At 33.8% G+C, this 22,416-nt stretch overlaps 1 protein-coding gene across 1 annotated transcript; it reads left to right on the plus strand.

The window, feature by feature from the left end:
* Positions 1-13,543: 13,543 nt before the first annotated feature.
* Positions 13,544-15,313, plus strand: LOC128558732 (uncharacterized). Its single transcript, XM_053548901.1, has one exon. The coding sequence runs from the start codon at positions 13,544-13,546 to the stop codon at positions 15,311-15,313; it is 1,770 nt and encodes a 589-aa protein (XP_053404876.1).
* Positions 15,314-22,416: the final 7,103 nt, after the last annotated feature.

Here is a 22,416-nt window from a genome sequence, read left to right on the forward strand (position 1 = left end):
TAGATATCTGATTTCATATTTCTAATCGCCTTTAATAGACAAATAATTGAACGACTCCTAATGTGTTCGTTTTGTTTCTTCATTTTTAAATAATGAGTCAATTAAAGTTTAATTAATAGACCTGCACTTTAAAACAGAAACAACGTGTTATAAATGAAGACCCAGTACGAGACAAGTACAGTTCGATTACTAGGTCATACGTGTTTACACGTTTTCAACCCAAAATTTCTCTACTTACAAAATGACCTTTCTACTTTTTTTTATTATATTTTGATTTAGCTTGAGCTCACCTTTTTCTTATACATAACACACTAAAATATGGAACCCTGAGTTAAGGTTACAAAACGCAATGTTTACAAATCTTTAATGTTTACAAACATGATGTTTACGAAAACGAACTGTACAGTAGTATCGCTCTATATATGTTGATCTATAACAGTGATATAGATAGATAAACATTATTCATGTCTATAAGTAATAGTTATTGTTCGAGGAATAGGTCGGCATTTTGCATATAGACCTGTGAGGGATTTGTAAACCGAGCGAGCGTAGCGAGCGAGGTTTTCAAATCACCTCACTGGTCTATAAACACTCTGCAGACCTATTCCGAGAATGATGTCTGACTTACCTACATGCTTCTTTGTTTTACATAGTCCAAATTGGTTTCGGATTTGAAGAACGTTTGTAACGTGTCTGTATGATTACAATCAAATAGTTAGAAGAAGAAAAAACAGACAATATGTGCTACAATTAATCGGATACTATTAATATAATAAAAGGCCCAACTTGCTGCGTACCTGTAAATATATTTGTCAGCAATTACACATGACATTTTGTTTTCCATGAAACATCCGTGCACATTTGGGAAATATTCGGAAGATTATAATCTTTTTCATAGATCATCAATTTGTGTCTAGTCAGTTAGTCAGAATTTGACGCGAATGGTATTATATAACTTTTTTATGCCCGCAAGATGGGCATATAAAAACTGCACTGTTTGTCCGTGCGTGCGTGCGTCCTTGCATGTGCGCGTCCGGTAAATTGTTGTTTAAGTCTTCCATCCACAAAGGGATTTTGAAATATCTTGGCATTAATGTTTACAATAATGAGACGACGTGTCATGCGCAAGACCCAGGCCTCTAGCTCCAAAGGTCAAGGTCACACTTAGAGGTCAAAAGTTAACATGGTCTGTTTCGTCTCCGGTCCATAACTCTGCCATCCATGAAGGGATTTTGAAACATCTTGGCATAAATGTTTATCATAATGAGGAGATGTGTCAAGCTTAAGACCCAGATCCCTAGCTCCCAAGGTCATAGGTTAACAGGGTATGTTTCGTGTCCGGTTCATAACACTTCCATTCATTAAGGGATTTTGAAATCACTTGGCATAAATGTTCCTCATATTGAGACAACTTGCTCCAAGGTCAAGGTCACAATTATAGGTCAAAGGTTAATTTTGTTTGTTTCTTGTCCGGTCCATAACTTTGCCATTGACGAAGAGATTTTAAAATTACTTGACATAAATGTTCCATATAATGAGATGAGGTGTCATGCGCGGGACCCAGACCCCTAGCTCCAAGGTCAATGACACACTTAGAAGTCAAAGGTGTTTCTTGTCTTGTTCATAACTGTGCCATTTATCAAGGGATTTGAAAATAATTTGACACAAATGTTAAACATATTGAAGCGATGTGTCATGTTTATGACCCAGGCCATTTAGGGCAAAGTAAAGATCACAAAATGATATGTGATTTTTACGCATACAACTGTGGCATTCTGGGGCCTAATTCGGGGGCATTTGTCACCAATAGTGACAGCTATTGTTTTTGATAATTATTATAAGAAACTTTTAGTTTATTTAGTTCTTTAATTTGCTACCTAAATATACATTGCAGTATACAAAAGTATTGATATAGATTTATCATTACATTATCACAAGAAATGCTATCATAATATACCGTGATCAGGCACAGGTCAAGAAAACACAACGAAATGAGCAAAAAAAAATGCGCACACACAATCGAGAAGATATCAAAATCGTCATTCTTCTTGACAATGAAATTAATGAGTACAGCTAATTAAGAGGCTTGTAGTTCGAGGCCTCTGTTTTAATTGACATGGCAACGATTTGAATAAATATTATATAGTTAAAAGTCGTTCTGCTCCTCCACATCTGTTTCACTTGAAGAAGTTGTCAGATTATTGTGGATGTAAATACAAGTATAGAATACGGGAAACTGACAGAAAACTGTTTTACACGAATGAAAGTCTGACAGGTCGACAAAACTTTGTACAGTGCAAAGTATCTTATGATATATAAAGGCATAAAATGTCAACTGTTAATTTGATATGAATTAACGACATTCAGCAAAATAAGAACATTTTTCAGGAAACAAGAAATGTACTTTGACCAGTTCCCACCAATTACCACTGCATAAAACTGCCTTTAGATATGTTAAAACTGTCAATATTATTTCAGACACGTTTGGAATATATCACGATCATTAAACTGGTCTATTTTTTAAAATTTATGTTCCAAGTTGATTGTACAAATTTGTGTTGTTTGTTTTTTTGTTTGTTTTTGTTTTTTCTTTTGCAAATTATAATTGTCATTATTTTTCATTGTAAAATAAAATGTCCTGTTTCATGAAGCAGTCTCCTCCTGGATGGACCAGTATGCCCATATTAACTTTCAGACAAATATCAAGACCTTTTTCGAATTGAATGTTAAAACTTTATAGTAAAGTCATGTTTAGATAAATTTTCAAAATATGTATAGTGCATTTTATTTGACCTGGCGGCGCGTGGTTTCGTGACGGTTCACTACATTTTTGTGAAGGGATGTAGTACACGTATTCATTGTAGCGTTGAATTTTAGTCGTTGGTTACCGAAGATTACGAAATGAAACAATTATATTGCTCTACCTATTTTGCTCCTTTTTTGAGATTACTATTATTTGCATAGGTCAAAGATTAACTACGCCCCGCCAGGTCAAATAAAACGGACTATAAAACTGGTCGAAAATTTCTCACTTAAAAGGTACTTTTTTAAAACAAGTGATACTATATTTACGGAGTCAGTCCTGCGTTCACCTTAAAGGGAATTCCGATAGTTTTTTATGCGCATCTTTCTGCGCAGCCGACACTTTCTATGGAAAACTGAACTGAAGTCAACATTTGTTGAAACATGTTACAGACAGTCTTAAATATGAGGCATCTTGAATGAAATAACATTTTTGATAAGTTTTATCAGTAATCAAATGTTGATACTGGTTTATGTTGTATTGACAAGTATCATGCCTGACAAGTATCTTGCTATTCTTGTGGTTGTGTTTTCACATCGCATTTTGGTTCAAAGACAGTGTTGTTCATATAGTGTGAGATAATTGACTTTAGTACTGATAAGACAACATCACCTTTCAGATTATTTAGTATTCAATTATAGAAAGAATTAAGAATTTTTAAAACTTTTTTTTAACTTCTAGCCGACATACATGTAATCAATTTGGCCAGGTTCGCGCCATTTTCCGTCCGAACAGGTGTTGTATTCTAGCGGTCTTAACATAAGATTTAGCCTGGTGACCCATACATTTTTAGCCATTTTTATGCTCACAGGACAATTATCTATACACAAGAAAAACAGGAAAAAATTCTATGAAAGCTTTTTTTCAAAATTTAAAAAAATATTCTTCACTATGGGTATTTTTCACTGAAAAAAGTTCACAAAAGTAAATATGAAACAATTTTTTTTTTATTTGTACCCATTATTGTAATGATAGAGTATTACAAATATGATTATGATATCAAATAAGTATATAATAAAATCTGTAAAAAGAAACAAACTTTATTGTGCTGTCTTGATGTATATTTTGGTTGGTATTTATAAAAAAGCAGAAAATTATGAAAATGTTGAAAAATCGCTAGCAGTTTCAGCAACAGTGGGTGTGTTCAAAACATTTTTTCACAAAAACAAGCTTGGTGACCTAATGTTTTTATTTGTTCATTGTTTTCAGCACAAATTTTCCTATCATATATGTGAATTAAAATAATTTCTATGAAAGGAAAAAAAAACTATAGGAATTCTCTTTAAATGACAGGCATTGATTTCTCATTATTCTACTGCATTGCTTCGGTCGCTTACGCATAACTTTGAATTTAATCTCTGACAAATGCGTAAGTGTCGACAATTTGGCATAGTGGTTAGAACATTGGACTATCATCCGAGCGACTCGGGTTCAATTCCTGCTACAGGCACTTGAGTTTTTCGTGTAAACAGTAGAGGTAGGGCAGGTCTGGAAATTGTTATAGACCTCTTAATTGGTCTATGAGGTGTTTATATACCTCATCGGAACAAAGAAGCCGGTAGGTAAGATTAAATATAGTCCATTTTAATCGACCTGGCGGGGCGTGGTTATGCGACGGACAACTGCATTATCGTGCAGGATCATGTAGTATATTCGGCAACCAGATTTCTTATTAATTTTTTTTTTTTGAGATAACCATTATTTGCATAAGCCATAGATTAAAGTACTTTAGAAATGTTGAATATGATTAGAAACCAACACATAAATCAAAACTCACAACTAATTTCTATCGGCCTACAAGAGTATTGTGACGTATATATTGCGACAATATCAAACTTTGAAGTTGTTCAAATTGAAACGCGGGCAAAGCATCACGCGGGAAATATCTTCTTAATGGGTACAGGTCGATTTTTAGTAATTTATACACACCATATAAAACCATTAAAGCATGTGGTCATTCTAAACAGAATAATAAGAGACTATATCTAAAAGCCATATCATTCTGTACATTCTATATAGGAATTAAAACAGTAGATTATACAAATACTTATATGAGATAAAAAATATTTCGAACCGGGCATTAGGACGCATAAAGACATATCTTTTAACGTAAAAATATATATCTCTAAGTGTTAAGTGTTACAGTAAGCCTGCGATAGTTTCTGGTTCTTTCCAGTGTGTTTCTCTACTACAAACAACGATCTCCGAAGTTTAACTTAAATTTAACTAACCGTGCAAAAAAAAAAAAAAAAGACACAATTACTGATCACAAGTTAACGATTGATCAGGTCTCAATGACTTTTTGATCAAAATTTAATGTTGAAATGGTAGCAGGGTCATTTCTCAACGTTGACAAATGACCCATGGGATCAATTTTCAACGGGGTCAATATTTAATGTTACACCGGCAAAATAGTTTACGTTGTTTTAATATCCTATATCGGTTAAATTGGGCTCCTCCGTTATTTTCATTTGTTATGTTTTCTGAAGTATTGTAAATTATATTAGAGAGTTTGAGATTTCAACCTTCGCCTTCCCCTTCAACGTCTCTTATATATATTTGGGGTAAAACGTCACCGATATGCGTGTATTTTATTTATATCAGAAGTTGCTACTAAAGTTTTCCATGTAATATCAAGTAAGCCTAAGACTTCGCTTTATTATTATGTGAAATAAAAAGCTTAGTTTCAGGATTTCTGCTTATTAAGTTATTCGATTATCCATATGTATAACTGGACTAAATTTGATGCGAAACACTATCAATAAGTATAAGAATAATGAAGTTTTGTTTGGCTAATGATTTTAACTAAATACATTGAATTGAACCTGGAAGTATGAAGTTATCAACTGTTTTTGAGAAACTTTGAGATTTTGTTAAAACTTTAACTTCTACGGCATATTTGTGTCCTCAGGCGGTATTTATTATACCAGATGGGCCTTTTTGTCGTAAGAAGTGAGGTTTTGAACGTCCGAATATACGATATCACGAAAGTCAAAACTTCAGTCTTTGTACATCTACTCTGTCCACATACTCGGTATCAAAGACTGAAATCTGGATGGAGGCACATGGCATGACAGTCATTTTACTTGAAAAATGAATGATAACACGCGATTATCATTTGGTGGAACATTTTATTTTAACTTCCAAATAAAATCAACCCGTTTCTGTCGGACACTTAATAGGACAATTGCGTTTTAATTATAAACATAAAATGGTACTAGTAAGACGGAAAATTTTCTCTGAAGTATCAGACAATTTCAGATCTATGATATCATGACGCGTTAGCCGTATGGGATAACTCCATTCTTTACATGCACGGACTCAGAGCCTGGCAGAGGGGCATTGTGGGTCAATCCCCCTTTGATTCTTACATTTTACAAAGAAAATCGGTCTTGAAACTCGGTGTGACTACCCCCTCCGCCCCCCTCCACCCCCCATGAATTGGTGACCCCTGTTTAAAGTTGGTGTCCCTCTAATCAAAATTCATTGATCTGCTGCACATGCTTTACTTATGAAATAGTATATTCAAACAAATAAGTGTATATGCCCACATGTTATTTTGTGCGACAATTTTCGTCTCCACCAGTTCTTGACTGTTCCGCTAGACACATGGTGACTTGGTACGATTATATTGAGCTGTCTGAGAGTTTGGCATTATACAGAGTCAAACTGAGTGTCATGATGGCAAAACGTATGATATCACGAGAGTATCTTACATTTGTTTCAAATCGCTTGTTAAATGTATTCATAAATTGTGTATATTGGCTCATATTATCAACATATCTTAAGGAATTCGATGTACAAAGTACCAATTCAAAGTAAAAAAAAAAAAGAAAAACTATGAAATACTAGTCAACAGCCTTTTGTGTTTGCTTTATCTCATATATTTAACTTAACTTCAAAGTATATCGAGAAATGCATTTGTAGTTGGTGTCTCATGTTTTTGTTTAAAAAATATTAATTGTAATATCTTTCAAGAACACCATCAACAATAGTATACATTGATATGATTATCATTTTTATTTCCTCTCATGTATTATTTACAATCGTGCATTGTATACTGACATCATTTTATATAAAATGTTGTTTTTTTTTCTTTGTTTTTTTTTTGTAATCGCACTAATATCCAATCCATGCGATGATTATGTTAATTGAAACGTTTTTATTTAATTTTCATTTTTCAAACCTCTAGTAAAAGTCCTGCACTTTCGGACAATTGATATCAAAATGCACGAGAAAAACGATCATAATTACAGATAAATTGAATGGGCGGATTAAGAGAAGTAAGGTTCATTCTAAAGTTTGAAATCTCAACGAATTTTAATCGAACTTCAACTTCATACGTTAACTTCGCAAGAGACGTTGAAGGGGAAGGCGAAGGTTGAAATCTCAAACTCTCTAATATTAGGCAATGTACTTTTTCAATAAATAAAAAAACAAAATGCAATTGTAATATACAATAAAACGTGTACACTTACAAAACACACTTTGCTTCCGCATTCTATGCCCTACTTCTAATAAGAACGGTTTTATCTTCAATCAAATATATGACAAGACTTTAAGTTTAAGGTTCAGGCAAAACGTTTGAGACCACTCCTTTATAAGTAAATTTTCATTTTGGAAATTATACCGGACAGACTCATAATACTGATAACATACAAATACGGAGTTGCTCAAAAGAAGTAGAAAATACATTCTATACATGTCACCTTGTTTGGTAATATGTATTTTGTCGTACAAAACATGTACTTTTGCTGTCCACTTTCTATTTTGTACAAAATATCAAACTTCTTTTTCAAGCATATTTTTTCTCTAAGTTTGGTTTTGTTGTGTGCCTTGCATTCTTATCTAGGTACTCCGGGAAATGAAAAATAGTTTACTTTTATATTTGTTGAAATACTGAAGTTGTTTGTCAATTTGACAGCTCTACTTCCACTTTTATTTTGCATTTTTTGCATTTTTTTAAATGTACATGGTTTGTAACACTTTCAACTCCCGCAGTACCTGGACAAATATGTTAGACACACAATGATTATAAAAGTAATGACAAAATAAGCTTGAAATCTTCTACAAAATAGAACATGAACAGTCATAGCAAATGTGACATAAGACAAAATGGAATAACCTGTCTTGAAAGTTTCTTGTCCTTATTATTAACATTTTGGTGTATTCTTTATGATAGACCAAGGCCTATGTGGCTTAAAAAAATTCACCCGAGGGGTTGTTTCAAAAGACTTTACTTGAACCTTAAACATACTTGTATTGTACAGTGTAACTAAAGTTTGTGTAAATAGAATATTATCATACGATTCAAAATGGCGGAAATGGAACATAACAGCTCTGGTGATTCAGTTCCTGGACGAACAGAGCAGATATTATGTCAGCCATGTTCCAGTAAGGATAAACAAACTGTAGCTGATGTGTTTTGCTCTATTTGTGATGAATTTCGGTGCTTAAAGTGTTCAAACATACACAAAACGTATGCTTTCATGAAAAATCACAAATTACTGAACGCAAAAGAATTGAAAACGAAACCAATCTCGTTTGATATGCATCAACAAGTTCAAAGTTAAAGGCCAGCTTGCAGGATATCAGAGAAAAAGCTGAAACTGTCGTTAAATATACCAAGTCGTCAAAAGAGCAACTGGATCAAGATGTTAAAGAAGTGTTTTTAAAAATACGACGAATGCGGGATAATGTAATGAAAATGTTCGACGATTTGAAACGTTCCGTTGCTAAGGACACTGAATCATTTAAAACAGAAACACTCGATAAGCTGACAAAGAAGCAGTCTGACAATAAGCAACATATTGCTGATGTAACAAAATCTCTGGAAACAATTGATAACGTTCAGCAGAACGGAACGCCATCACAACAGTTTATACTGGAACATAAAATGAACAGACAAGTCAACGAACTTAGGAGCAACGTTGACAAGGAATATCAACGGTTAGAGACCATGACCGTTTCCTTTGATTTTGATGAAACATTGAAATTGCCCCCACTCTCCATTTCTGATTACATTCCGGGACAACTGACTTTAAAGTACTCCTTACCGGAAGCTTTAAAACCTATAACACCTGTAGACCCGATTGTTAAATTAACGAAGATCACTTCCATTGATCTGAAGCAGACGGGAGATGATGTCAAAGAACCGTTATACTCAGGACTGGATTTTCTTCCGGATGGTAGACTGGTTGCTGCGGAAAACAAAAACAAGATATGTTTGATTTACAATGAGAAGCTTGAAAAGTTAGGATCCCATCAGTTATCGTATCATCCACAGAGCGTTGTTGCTATATCTGAGGAGGAAGTGGCGATAACAAGTAGTGGTAAATACCAGATAGACTTTCTATGTGTCAGTAAATCAAATGAAATAACTTTGATCAGGACATGTAAAGTAACGACACAGAATGACTCTATATGTATGAAAGATGAGAGACACATTATTGTTGGAACTATTGATGATACAAGACCAGTTCGTATTGTATCTTTGTCAGGAGAAGAGAAAGATTTCAGTACCAGCTTTCCGAACAAGAAATATCCTGTAGGCACCAGTGCTTGTACATATATAAGAAACAGTGATAAAGTTGTTCTCACCGATAGAAACGAGGATACTGTCTACATATATGACACCAAGAACAACACCAGAGTTGTTGTCAAGGACGACCAGATCAAGGAACCACGTGGTGTAGCAATAGGCCCATCTGACTGTATCCTGGTTTGCAGTGATAAAACACATGCCATTGTGCAGATCTCTCAAACAGGTCGGATCCTATCCTCGAACAAGTTAGATATGAAACATCCATACAGAGTCTGTGCTTCCGAGGACAAATCCATTATTGCTGTCACAAATAATGCGAATGGTGAAAGAAAACTGCAGCTTTTCAAAGTTACGTATTAAATTCTATGACATGTCCAGAAAGAGATATTTAGTTTGAAAAGAAAACTTAATTTAAATTACAAACTTGGTTGTTCAATATTATATATTACATGTAATTGAGTTTTTTTTTTAAATTAAAATGAGTATAGTATAAATGATGTTTGTGTTACATCTTTGTCAAGAGAAGAGCAGGATTCTCAGTATACTGTAATTAAATGATTCCAACAACAATAAGTCTGTCTGTGAACAAAATTAATAATATTTTGTTGCTTATTATCTCCATTCATAATTATATAACAATTGTACATCACAAAAATAAGCAAATGGGTCGGTTCATAAGTTGCAAAATTTATATCAATTAATGAATATTGAAATAATACTAAGATAAATGGAATAGGAAAGTTTCGCAAAATAGTGTTTAGCGTGGAGTTTATTCAATGTGATAGGGAATATTGGTAAATAATGCCTTGCGTGAACTATTTTCAATGCAATAGAAAACACAATATTGGAAATATAGTGTTTGTTTTATGTGAACTTTATTCAATGCCATAGAAGACATTGGAAAAAGAGTGTTTGTTTTACGTGAACTTTGTTCAATGTAATAAGAAACATTGCGTGTCGCGTGAAGTGTATTCAATGTACAATGTTTATAAGTAGGAAATACTGGTTATATAGTGACTTACGTGAACTGTATCTAATGTAATAGGAAACAGTGCTAAAACTTGTCTGATGTGAACTGTATTTAAGTAGGTGTTCAACTATTTGTGCATATGTACGATATACGTGTTTATTATTTACCTATAAAAATCTGTCAAAAATACAATTTACTGTTACAATTTAGGTGATAGGGGTGTTACCCATTTCATTAAATCTCATGAATACACTCAGTTAAACCTAATCTGCTAATAGTTTACTTGGTTTCGTTCTAAACTTCCGAAAGATCTTTAAGTAGATTTTATTTCCGATAAGTACTATATTGTTTGTATTATTGCTTATTTTTGTTGAACAATTTTGCTATAATCTTATATTATTTATATGGTACTGGTTTTGTGTTTCTAATAAAGGCGCTAGAATTCAGTTTGGACTTTTGTGTATTATGACCATTTAAAACATCTTATCTAGTATAGTTGATATATCAAAATCTATTCAAATCAACGATTTCAGACTTTTGAAATTGAATTCCTTCTCGCCCAGTTGTCTTTCCCTCAAAAATCAAATGATCAATGCCAATTGTTAATGCAAAGTGCGGGACAATGAATGCCAATTACGTATTGCTTAGAGCGTATTTAAACTATCATAGAGCTCGGAATTTGATAATATCATCTTTTAAATAGTCATTGACCACCTATATATAGCAAACATCCCCATAGAACATGTTGTCGGTTTATTTCACATTGTTTGATTATGATATAATATCAAAAACTGAAAGTTTTATTGATTTTTTTTTTCAACAACTAGACATTAAGAGATACAGTTTCCTAATCTATTAGGAGATAAGCATTGGGCAATAAGCATTAAGCATTTAACAGTTGGCAATTAACATGAAATATCTAGATTATAACATTTAACATATTTCATTTAGCATAAGGTGTTTGGAAATCAACACTTGCCATTAAGCATTAAGTAGTGCGGCATTTACCAGCAAGTATTTGGCATTAGCAACTAGCATGGCGCACCGGACTTCCAGAAGTTTCTAGGCAAAAACGATTTGACTTTGCCGTAAGAACTTCAAGCTATAAATCACTTGTTGTGGAAGACGCAAAATATCTTTGGGCATTTTTTAAAAAAAAAAAAAAGATAATGAGCATATGGAAAGAACAAGTGCCTGGTTTCATCCTCTGAAATTGCTTTTACCAAGACAAGCTTATTCCTAATACTGGTAATTTGAACACAACGCATTTGACAGCGAATGGCTACTAAAATCCACCAGTCCATCAGAGCAACCAATTAGGTATTTTTACTTTTATTGAATCATTTGCTGGTCAGTAGTCAAAATTATTTGCTCGAAATCCGAATCAACAAATGTTTTATTACGTCACATTAGAAATAAATGTTCACAGATATATTCAGGCAAACATGTATTGAATATAGATCCGTTATACGGCACGAGCTACGAGTCATAAAATGATACACTGAGTTTCCTCTCTTGTGCAACATTTGACGGAGACAAGCATATTGTTTGTTGTAGAGAGAGAGAGTTGTTGTAGAGAGGGACTCGACCGCCATGTACATAGATATATGCGTTTAAAAAAATGAAATATATTATAGTCAAATAAAAATATTCATTTACAGATAATATGTTATTAGTCAGTATAAATTTAAAATGTTTTTTTTTCTTTTTCTTCGTACTCCTAATGCAAGTAATATCAGGCACAGATGAATTGCAATAGTTTTGAAGAGTAAACAGTTTTAGAAAGATATGAAATTGGGGCTAAAAGGCGCGTAAACGATGAGTTTACAGTCAAAATGAGTGATTCAGTCAAATTGAGTGAGTAACAGATTGAATGTTAAATAATAGATATTAACAATGTGTTCATTATGCATACCGTCCTCCATTTCACATTTATAATTTGACTAAAAAATCATAAAAAACGGCTTAACTGAAATATCACATTTCCCGTAATACTGCCGACGAACATGTGAACAACAACTGGCGACACTAATTGTAACTGTAAGTAATAGCCGTCCATACTCGCGAAAACTCTTTTTTTTCCTTTTGTTTGTTGTCTGCTGGTTCCCACGTTATGGCAAATAATCCAAGACATCCTATGTAAAGTCTTGGTACCACCGACATTCAACAGTGCATGCATACATTATGTATCAAATATTGCCGTGCTGTCAGACACATATCTAACGGACATTGCCGATGTTGCTCAAGGGAGGTAATATGTTGCTTTGGTACGTCAAGGTTTGTGTCGTAACGGACTGTCGTTTGTCGTTGTAGGGAATTACCGTTCTGGGGATGGAAAAGTACGTTGATTTTGCTTGGGAGGAATTGTGTTTATCGCTCAAAGAAGGGAAAGACTCGAGAGCGGTGTCGTTTATGGAGGCAATACTGTACACTTATTAAATGACTTGCCGGTCTACAGTCGAAACTATTGCCCGTGGTCTAAGGGGCCGGCCATTTGAACTTTGGGGCGTGGGGGAAGAGAAGGGGAGGGAGGAGGGGACTTTACTATGTCAATAAATGTGTTTTGCTTTCTATGAAAGTCAGAATATTTATTTTCAGAACTTGAAGGTCAGAATATATTTTTCAGAGTAAACTTAAGATATATTTTTTTTTCAAATTATTTTTCTGTTATTCAAAAAGTATTAATGGGCACGTTAAACAAAATACTTCCTGTCTTGTGTATAGGACTTTTTTTAAATGCTTTGGTATTTCCACTGTCGCAGTTCTTTAGAATGATATGTAATACATACATTCGAAGAATTTACCTATATTTTAAGTGAAATCAAGGAAAACCCTTGTTACGAAAAATTAGACATCAGGATGAAGCTAAGAAATTGTATACTGTAAAATCATTAAATTTTGTGAGACATAAAATCTCGTGGTTTTGTCAAAACGACTTTTTTCGTGGGGGCAAGAATTCGTGGATTTCAAATTCTATAAGTAAGATAAAAATTGCCTTTTTATGTCTTAGATTGAAGCACTTGTGAACAAAATCCACGAAAAATTCCCACCCCCGCGAATATTTATGATTTCAAGGTAATCATTGCTGATATGATGATCTATTATCTTTCATTAACTGTTAATTCAGAACATTAATATACACACTGATAAATCTTTTATTTGCATCTGAAGATAAAATTTCGCACAATTTTTACATAGACATTGTTAGCGACTGGGCGTATCTAATATGGCTGAACAAAAAGAGATAATGTCGGGAAAATATGAAGACGAAGTTACTGGGAGACAAATAAATACGGAGTATGTGAGGAATGATGATACGTTGTGCATGCCATGTTCAAAGAGGAATAGGCCAACGTTGGCTTCCGTATATTGTCAGACATGCATCGAGTTTCAATGCTTGGAGTGCTCAAAAATACATGAAGTTTACGCGTTTATGAAGACCCACCAGTTAGTGGACACAAATAAAGCAGAAACAAAACATACTCCGTTTGATATGAAGGGATTAGACCAATGTGAACAGCACAAAAAAGCTTTAAAATTCTTCTGTGAAGATGAGAATCAGCTTTGCTGCAGTACATGTGCTATTGTGGATCACCGGATATGCCACAGTGTCGTAGAAATTAAGACGGTCGCCGGAAGGTCTGCGTCAGCGCGTTCAAAAGTAAAGGTCAGATTAACGGAAGTTAAAGAGAAAGCTGAAAATGTCGTTAAAAATACCGAGTTAACAAACGAGCAATTGAATAAAGATGTTAAAGAATTGTCTTTAAAAATAAGACGAATGCGGGATAATGTGATGAAAATGTTCGACGATTTGGAAGTTTCTGTTGCTAAGGATGCTGATTTATTTAAGGCAGAAACACTCGATAAACTGAGAAGGAAGCAATCAAACATTGAGAAACATGTTGCTGATGCAACAAAATCTATAGAAACAATTGATAATGTTCATCAGAATGGGACACCATCACAACAGTTTATACTGGAACAGAGAATGAAGAAACAAGTCGATGAACTTAGCAGCAACGTTGACGAGGAATGTCAAAGGTTAGAGACCGTAAGCATTTCATTTGATTTTGATGACTCTTTGAAATTGTCCCCACTTCCGATTTCTGATTACGTTCCGGGACAACTGACATTAAAATACTCCGTACCGGAAGCTGTAAAACCTGTAACACCTGTAGATCCGATTGTTAAGTTAACGAAGATTACCTCCATTGATCTGAAGCAGACTGGAGATGAGGTGGAGGAACCGTTATACACAGGACTGGATTTCCTACCGGATGGTAGACTAGTTACCGTGGATAATAAAAACAAGAAATGTTTGATTTACAATGAAAAGCTTAAGAAAGTAGGCTCATATCAGTTATCGTATATGCCACAGAGTGTAATTGCTATATCTAAGGATAAAGTGGCGATAACAAGTGGTAATATATACACAATAGACATTCTACGTGTCAGTAAATCTAATGAAATAACTTTGATCAGGACATGTAAAGTAAAGATACGGTATGACTCTATATGTTTGAAAGATGATAGACACTTTGTTGTTGGAACTATCGATGATACAAGGCATGTTCGTATTGTATCTCTGTCAGGAGAAGAGAAAGATTTCAGTATCAGCTTTCCGAATAAAAACTATCCTAGTGACACTAGTGCTTGTACATATATTAGATACAGTGACAAAGTGGTTCTCACCGATAGGAACGAGCATACTGTCTACATATATGACATCAAGAGCAACACCAGAGTTGTTGTCAAGGACGACCAGATCAACGAACCATGGGGTGTAGCAGTAGGTCCATCTGACTGTCTCCTGGTTTGCAGTAATAAAACAAACTCCATTGTGCAGATCTCTCAAACAGGTCGGGTCCTATCATCGTACAAGTTAGATATGAAACTCCCCTACAGAGTCTGTGTTTCTAAAGACAAATCACTTATTGCTGTTTCAAGTAACTTGAATGGTGGAAGAAAGTTGCAGCTATTAAAAGTAACATATTAAATTCAATAGCATACTGTACTCTGTCTGAAGAAGACAATTTCGCTTGAAAATAAAATATTAACTTAATACAAATTAAAAATGAAAGATGTGGAAAATGATGTTCAAAATTAAATATCTATTTAGTTTTTATAATCAAAATCAACCCATCATTGACTTGTTTGTATTTTATATTTGCCAAGAGAAGAGCATAAATATGCCGTATACTGCAATCGTAACAAGTCTGTTGGTGAAAAAGAGACTCTGTGCTAGCAATTATCAAAAGTTATATCAGTAAAAAGGCCTTTTACGTTGATACTACATGTGCTAAATTGCAAATATATCTTTTACTAAAATGTTTTAAAATTCTGACTGAAATAACGCTATGAAAAATGTAATAACAGGGAATTATGTGAACTCGGAATATGCTTTTTAAATAAGAAAATAAACGTTTTTATCTTTATTGTTTTTTTCAAACGTTATGACTTAATTTTCTGGTTTAATATTTAATAAAGGGAAAAATACTCACTGTTTTGATTTATATTTCTATACGTACCGACATGACTATTGAGCTTACACTTTAACATCTGAGCCATGCATGCATGACTCATTTTTAAGCATCTGCAATTGTGCTTGACACAGCTTTCGACAACTGAGTCATGCATGACTCACCTCTAAGCTAGTGAGCCATGCCTGCATGACTCACTATTTAGCAAATGAATGGTGCCTGCATGGCTCACTCAATTGTGGTAGATATGCATGTATCAACCTTTAAAACGTTTTTACTGGGATACGACAGTTATAGCAAGGTGTAGACAACTCATGTAGTCTTATACAGGTTTGATATCTTTAATATGAATTCTCTGCCTTCATGTTATTCCATCAACATTTAATTTTTCAGCATCAGCAGATTTTTCTTCAGTCGAAGTAGATTTACTCATATTCTTAATCCAGTAATAAGGACAGATTACACCAAACCGGAAGTGACTACTCAGTGTTACATGTGAAGTAGTCCAAAATGTAGTTCCATGCTATGGATGAAATCTAGTATAATGAGTGACATGAGGAGGTGACAATTATATTTTTGGATTAGTTTAATTGCTTATTGTATTGAGAAAAGATCTAGACCATTTTCATTGTGAATTTCCTGGAATAAGTTTTTATTCTTTGCGAAAAATGTCTACCTACGCGTAATTGCTAAACGGCTGTTTTCATGGGGGCATATTTAGAGGGTGATGTTTCTCAGAACAGATTATTTTTCTTATATACAACATAACATGTCAATATTTTTCTATTTTTGATAAGAAGACATGTCATACTAAATGACCATATATGGTTTTCATATCATTGAAATGCTCTAAAGTGCTGAAAATGAGGTCTGAATATTTTATTGTTAATATGAAATAAATAAGGAATTGAATTGGTAGAATGTAACCTAATAATTCAATTGCATTAGATAATGTGACTGAGACGATGTACCGCATAGATGTAGATAATATTATCTTTTTAAGTTCATTTGAAATCTGCAAGGTTTCCTTCAGTATCCTATGGCAACCAGTTATTTCCGTTGACGTCATAGTGTTTCCACGTGCAAGCCTCCCGCAAGCTTCTCTAAGGACAAAACGACAAACTCCTTTATCAAAACTGCATCATATATGTGAGTAAACCCAAACCGAGGCACCAAAAATGGCGGACGTTTAAAAATCTGTTACCAATGTAATTGGGAAATATAATGTTTATTGTTAAAAATCCAAAAGAAAAGTTATTCAAACGGATGGAACATCTGTGAATTAACTAAAATTGGTATGTTAGTAGAAAAACTTTGGTAAAAATATGTGTAAATATGCCAGAAAATTCGTCAAGAAAGCAACAGAATAATGGTGGGAAAAAAGGATCTTGTGACGATAAAAAAGGATCCAGGGGAAACACAAAATCAGACGTTGAAAAACCAACGAAATGCTCATCTGGTAATGACTCTGGTAATGACTCTGGTTATTTGCCTAATAAAACCACTGATCAACAATGCGAAAGTGTGCAGAGTCATCGAAATCTTCAGGACCCGCCATTTGTTTACTATTCCCCACCCACGTACATGTCGGACAATATGATGACAGATGTAAACCAAATGCTAAATTACACAAGTACAAACATTAATGAGCGCCCCCAATACCCTATCAGTAATCTACAGAACCCATTCCGATTTCCGTTTGGACCACAACCAGGTTTACCAGCACAAATATTTGGACCTCTGCCTCCACAACTGGGTCCGATTAGTGCTTGCCAAGACCCGGGGCCTGGACCCGTGGTTCTAGCTAAAATACGACAGGGATCATCCATTTCCAGCCAAGCATCACCCGGTATTTATACTACAGAATCCTCCCCTGAACAGTCTATGAATTCAGGTGTTCAACAGACCAAAAGTATTTATTGTGACCCAAATACAAATGTGAATGCTAATCAAGAGACTACTTACCCTCAAAATAGTCAACAAGTACCATCTGCAGACCAGAACACGCGCCTTTTAGTTGATCTGATAAATAAACTTGATGGCCGCTTACAAACAATTGAACAAAGTGTTTCAAAATTAAACAGTATCCAGTCACAAATATCCAAAGTGAGTAGTGATGTTGATATTTTGAAGGGTGACAGTGTTACTGTTAATCGTCGTTTGAATTCAATGGAACAATTCTGCCAAAATATCAGTGACTTCACTGATGACTTTCAGGAACACAAGCAAAATAGTTCTAGCTCCTTTTGTGACCTGCAATATCGATGTAAATGTATGTCCGATGATATTCATACACTACAAGCGTCTAACATCCAATTACAAGAAAAGGTCCTCGATTTACAGTGCCGAAATATGCAAGACAATTTGATATTTTTCGGAATTGAGGAAACAGAATCTCCTGAGTATCCTGAAAATTGTGAAACCACACTGAGACACTTTTTAACAGAACATGTACAAAATGACCCTACCGTCAATACACAAAATGTCACAGTTTCTGACATCAAATTTGTAAAGGTACACAGATTAGGAGGCCCTAATCGCAACTTTAGCAATGATAATAAACCACGCCCAATTATTGCCAAATTCGAACCAAATTCAGGACGTGACAAAGTGCGCGAAGCCGGAGTTAGACTTAACATAAAGAAATCCGGCTACTATATTAATGAACAATTCCCAGCTGAAGTAGAAGAGCGCCGGCGAAAATTATTCCCTATCATGAGAAAATTTAAAAATGACCCGTTAAACACTCAAAAATGTACACTAGTTCGAGATAAACTTTATGTTGGGAATCAACTGTACAATCTAGAATCAGGAAAATTAGAAAACCATAGATCTCGAGGAGTACCAAAAAATGACCAAATTATGTCGAACCGTAATGTCAATAAAACACGTACATTTAATAACAGTAATAGTCGTAAAACTAGGGCAGATTTCACCACACCGAATCGATTTGCTGTCCTCGGGGACAGCAGTGAAACGAACCGAAAACAATTACGTTCGCCGAGATCTCCCCTTGAAGAAACGTCTGTCAAGAGATATTGTGACAAAACAAATTATGCAGATGACCGTTTGTTTGATGAAGACGGGCCTCGTTTTACATCAGACGCATTGCAGACAAAACAATCCGATAAAAGTGATACGTGTAACTCGGAAATCATGCAATACGAGGAGACTCGTGAAAATACACAATAGAATAGTCCGAGAGAGTGCAGCTATATAATACATAGCGGTAATTGCATAAACCATTTACAGTGTTCACCTACCTTAATAACGGATAATGACGTGAATGGTGATAAATCTACAAATCTGAGACTTCTTTCATTAAATGTATGTGGACTTGTATCAAAACAAATTATACCTGAATTTTGCTCCTTAATAGACAGTTATGATGTTGTAGGGTTTCAGGAAACAAAAACTGATTCCTTGGACTCTGTATGTTTTAACAATTTTGATGTATATTTTAAACATAGAAAGCAAACTTCGAAAAGAAAGTCTGGCGGGCTATGTTTGGCAGTTAAAAATAAATTGAAAAAGTACGTATCAGTAATTGAGAACGAAAATCATTTTGTGCTATGGTTTACTGTTTCACATAAGTTTACAAATGATGGTGATATTTTATATGGTTAGGTTTATTTGCCACCTGAAAACTCAGAGTATGCAGTCGATGATCCATTTGCGGAGATTCAGGCTGACATTGATACTTTTTCTTCTCGGTATGATAAAATATGTTTGTTTGGTGATTTCAACTCACGAACTAAAACATTGCAAGACTTCATTCTTACAGATTTTGATATTTTGCATGAAAATAATCTTGATGATCTTTATTACGATTTGCAACAGCAAATGAACTATTTTTCTTGCGGTAATGTATCGCTTGAACGCAATAATGCCGATAGTGGTGTTAACAATTATGGTTATAAATTTGTTGACTTTCTACAGCGAAATGATTTTTATATTCTAAATGGAAGAACATATGGCGATACGAATGGGAGTGTTACTTGTAAAAATGTCAGCACAGTCGATTATTTTATTTGCTCAGCTATTTTGTTTCAACATATTGAGAAATTATCCATTTTGGACTTCTGTCCGCTCTATTCAGACGCACATAATCCAGTTTGTTTGAAAATGAGTTTTACAAGTACGGAAACAATTTCTGACCATAATTTAACTAGAAATGCCAGTGTAAAACTATGGGATAGTTCTAAAACAGAATCTTTTGTTAATAATATTGACAATGATAAAATTAACGAAATATATACAGAGTTGTGTAATTTAGAAAATGGCCGAACACATCACAGAAGAAAATCTAAATATTGTGGTCACAAATATAAGTGATTTATATGTAAAAGCTGCAAGAAAAAGTTTTGGGACTACAAGTAGTGCAAGGAATATTAATGAAGCACAAAGTAAGCCCAGTTGGTTTAACCGTGATTGTAAATTGTCTAGACGTAATTTTCATAGGGCAAAATTTTTGTACAAATCAAGAAAAACTGATGAAAACAGAACTAATATGAGAAATGAAAGTAAAATGTATAAAAAAACACTTAAACGGAATTTTATGAATTTCAAAAATAAGAATATTGATAAACTGAGAAAAGTAAAAAAAGCTGATCCTAAACAATACTGGAAAGTTCTAAATGGAAAAATGAAAAATAATGTAAATGCTAATTTAAATGATTTATATAACTATTTTAAAAATTTAAATTGTGATGACAATATTGATGACGCACGTTATAATACAAATATTGAAGTAGAAAATGTTGAACAAATAAATGAAGAACTAAACAAAGATATAACTGTACAGGAAATAGAAAATGCTGTAAAATCACTGAATAACGGGAAAGCCAGTGGTTTAGACGATATTTTAAATGAACACATTAAAAATTCGTTCCCTATTATGAAAGATTTATTTGTGAAACTCTTTAATATTATCTTCCAACATGGTATTATCCCAAAAACTTGGACAATAGGAGTTATTAACCCGATATATAAAAATAAAGGTGATGTTTCTGAGCCATCAAATTACAGACCTATTACACTGTTAAGTTGTTTGGGCAAATTATTTACGGCAGTATTAAATATACGTTTACAAAGTATACACTTGACTCGGATATTATAAATATGTACCAATCTGGGTTCAGAAAGGGTTACTCTACTATTGATAATATGTTTATTTTAAATACTTTAATTGATCTGTTACGTAGACGAAAAAAGAAACTTTTCTGTGCCTTTGTGGACCTGAAAAGTGCCTTTGATACAGTATGGAGAGCAGGTCTTTGGAGTAAAATGTTTGCCTGTAATATTAATGGAAAATTTCTAAAAGTGGTGAAAAATATTTACGCCAATGCAAAGTCCTGTATTAATGTTAATGGGGAAAAATCCAGTTTTTTCTCTTGCTCAATCGGCGTTCGTCAAGGCGAAAATTTGTCGCCTTTGCTCTTTTCTTTGTATTTAAATGATCTGTATGATTTTTTTGTAAATAGTGGTATAGCTGAAGGTATTGACTGTATGTCCAACCAACTTTATGATGATGTATTGATCTTTGTTAAACTTTTTGTTATTCTGTATGCAGATGATACTGTTATTGTGTCAGAATCAGAAAGGGATTTACAAAATGCTTTAAACATATACGCGGATTATTGCAATGAATGGAAATTAAAACTGAACACTGCTAAAACCAAAATTCTGGTATTTTCGAAGGGAAGACATATGAATTATACTTTTAGTTTTAATGGACAGCAGTTAGAAATTGTTAATGAATATAAATATTTAGGTATTTTATTCAGCAGAAGTGGTTCTTTTTTCAATGCAAAAAAGTTAATTGCTAAACAAGGAACAGAGGCAATGTATAGTCTCATTAAGAAGGCAAAGTCTCTCTACCTACCTATTGACACGCAAATAGATCTTTTTAACAAAACTGTCAAACCCATTTTATTATATGGCTGTGAAATTTGGGGATTTAGTAATATTGAGGTAATTGAGAGAGTTCAGTTGAAATTTTTGAAATATATTCTTGGACTTAAGTCATCAACACCCAGTTCTATGGTCTATGGTGAGACAGGTGTTAAACCGCTTAGTATAGATATTGAATCTAGAATTATTACATACTGGGCTTATTTGGTTAAACCTGTTTACCCAAAACTATCTAGTTTGTCTTACAATATTATGTTAAGTCATTTTAGGTACACAAATCCTGTTCCAATACGCATGTTTGAATGGATTAAAAATGTTAGAAATATTTTTATAAAATGCGGATTATACAATATATGGGACACTCATGATTTTGTAAACTACACCTGGTTATCAGCCACCATTAAGCAAGAATTGTCAGATTTATTTTTAAACAAGTGGTATTCCGATGTAGATAGCTCAAGTAAATGTAAAATTTACAAATTATTTAAAACTGATTTTAAATTTGAAGACTATTTGTTAAAAACACCATCAAATTACTGAAGTTTATGATAAAATTTAGAACTAGAAATCATAAGATGCCAGTTGAAACTGGAAGCTGGAATGCAGTTGATTATAATTTGAGGAATACGTAATTTATGTAACACCAGTATAGGAGATGAGTTCCATTATTATTTGAATGTCAGTTTTTTAAGTTAAGAAGAAGACA

This window comes from Mercenaria mercenaria, chromosome 7 (assembly GCF_021730395.1).
Source record: "Mercenaria mercenaria strain notata chromosome 7, MADL_Memer_1, whole genome shotgun sequence".
NCBI lineage: Eukaryota > Metazoa > Mollusca > Bivalvia > Venerida > Veneridae > Mercenaria > Mercenaria mercenaria.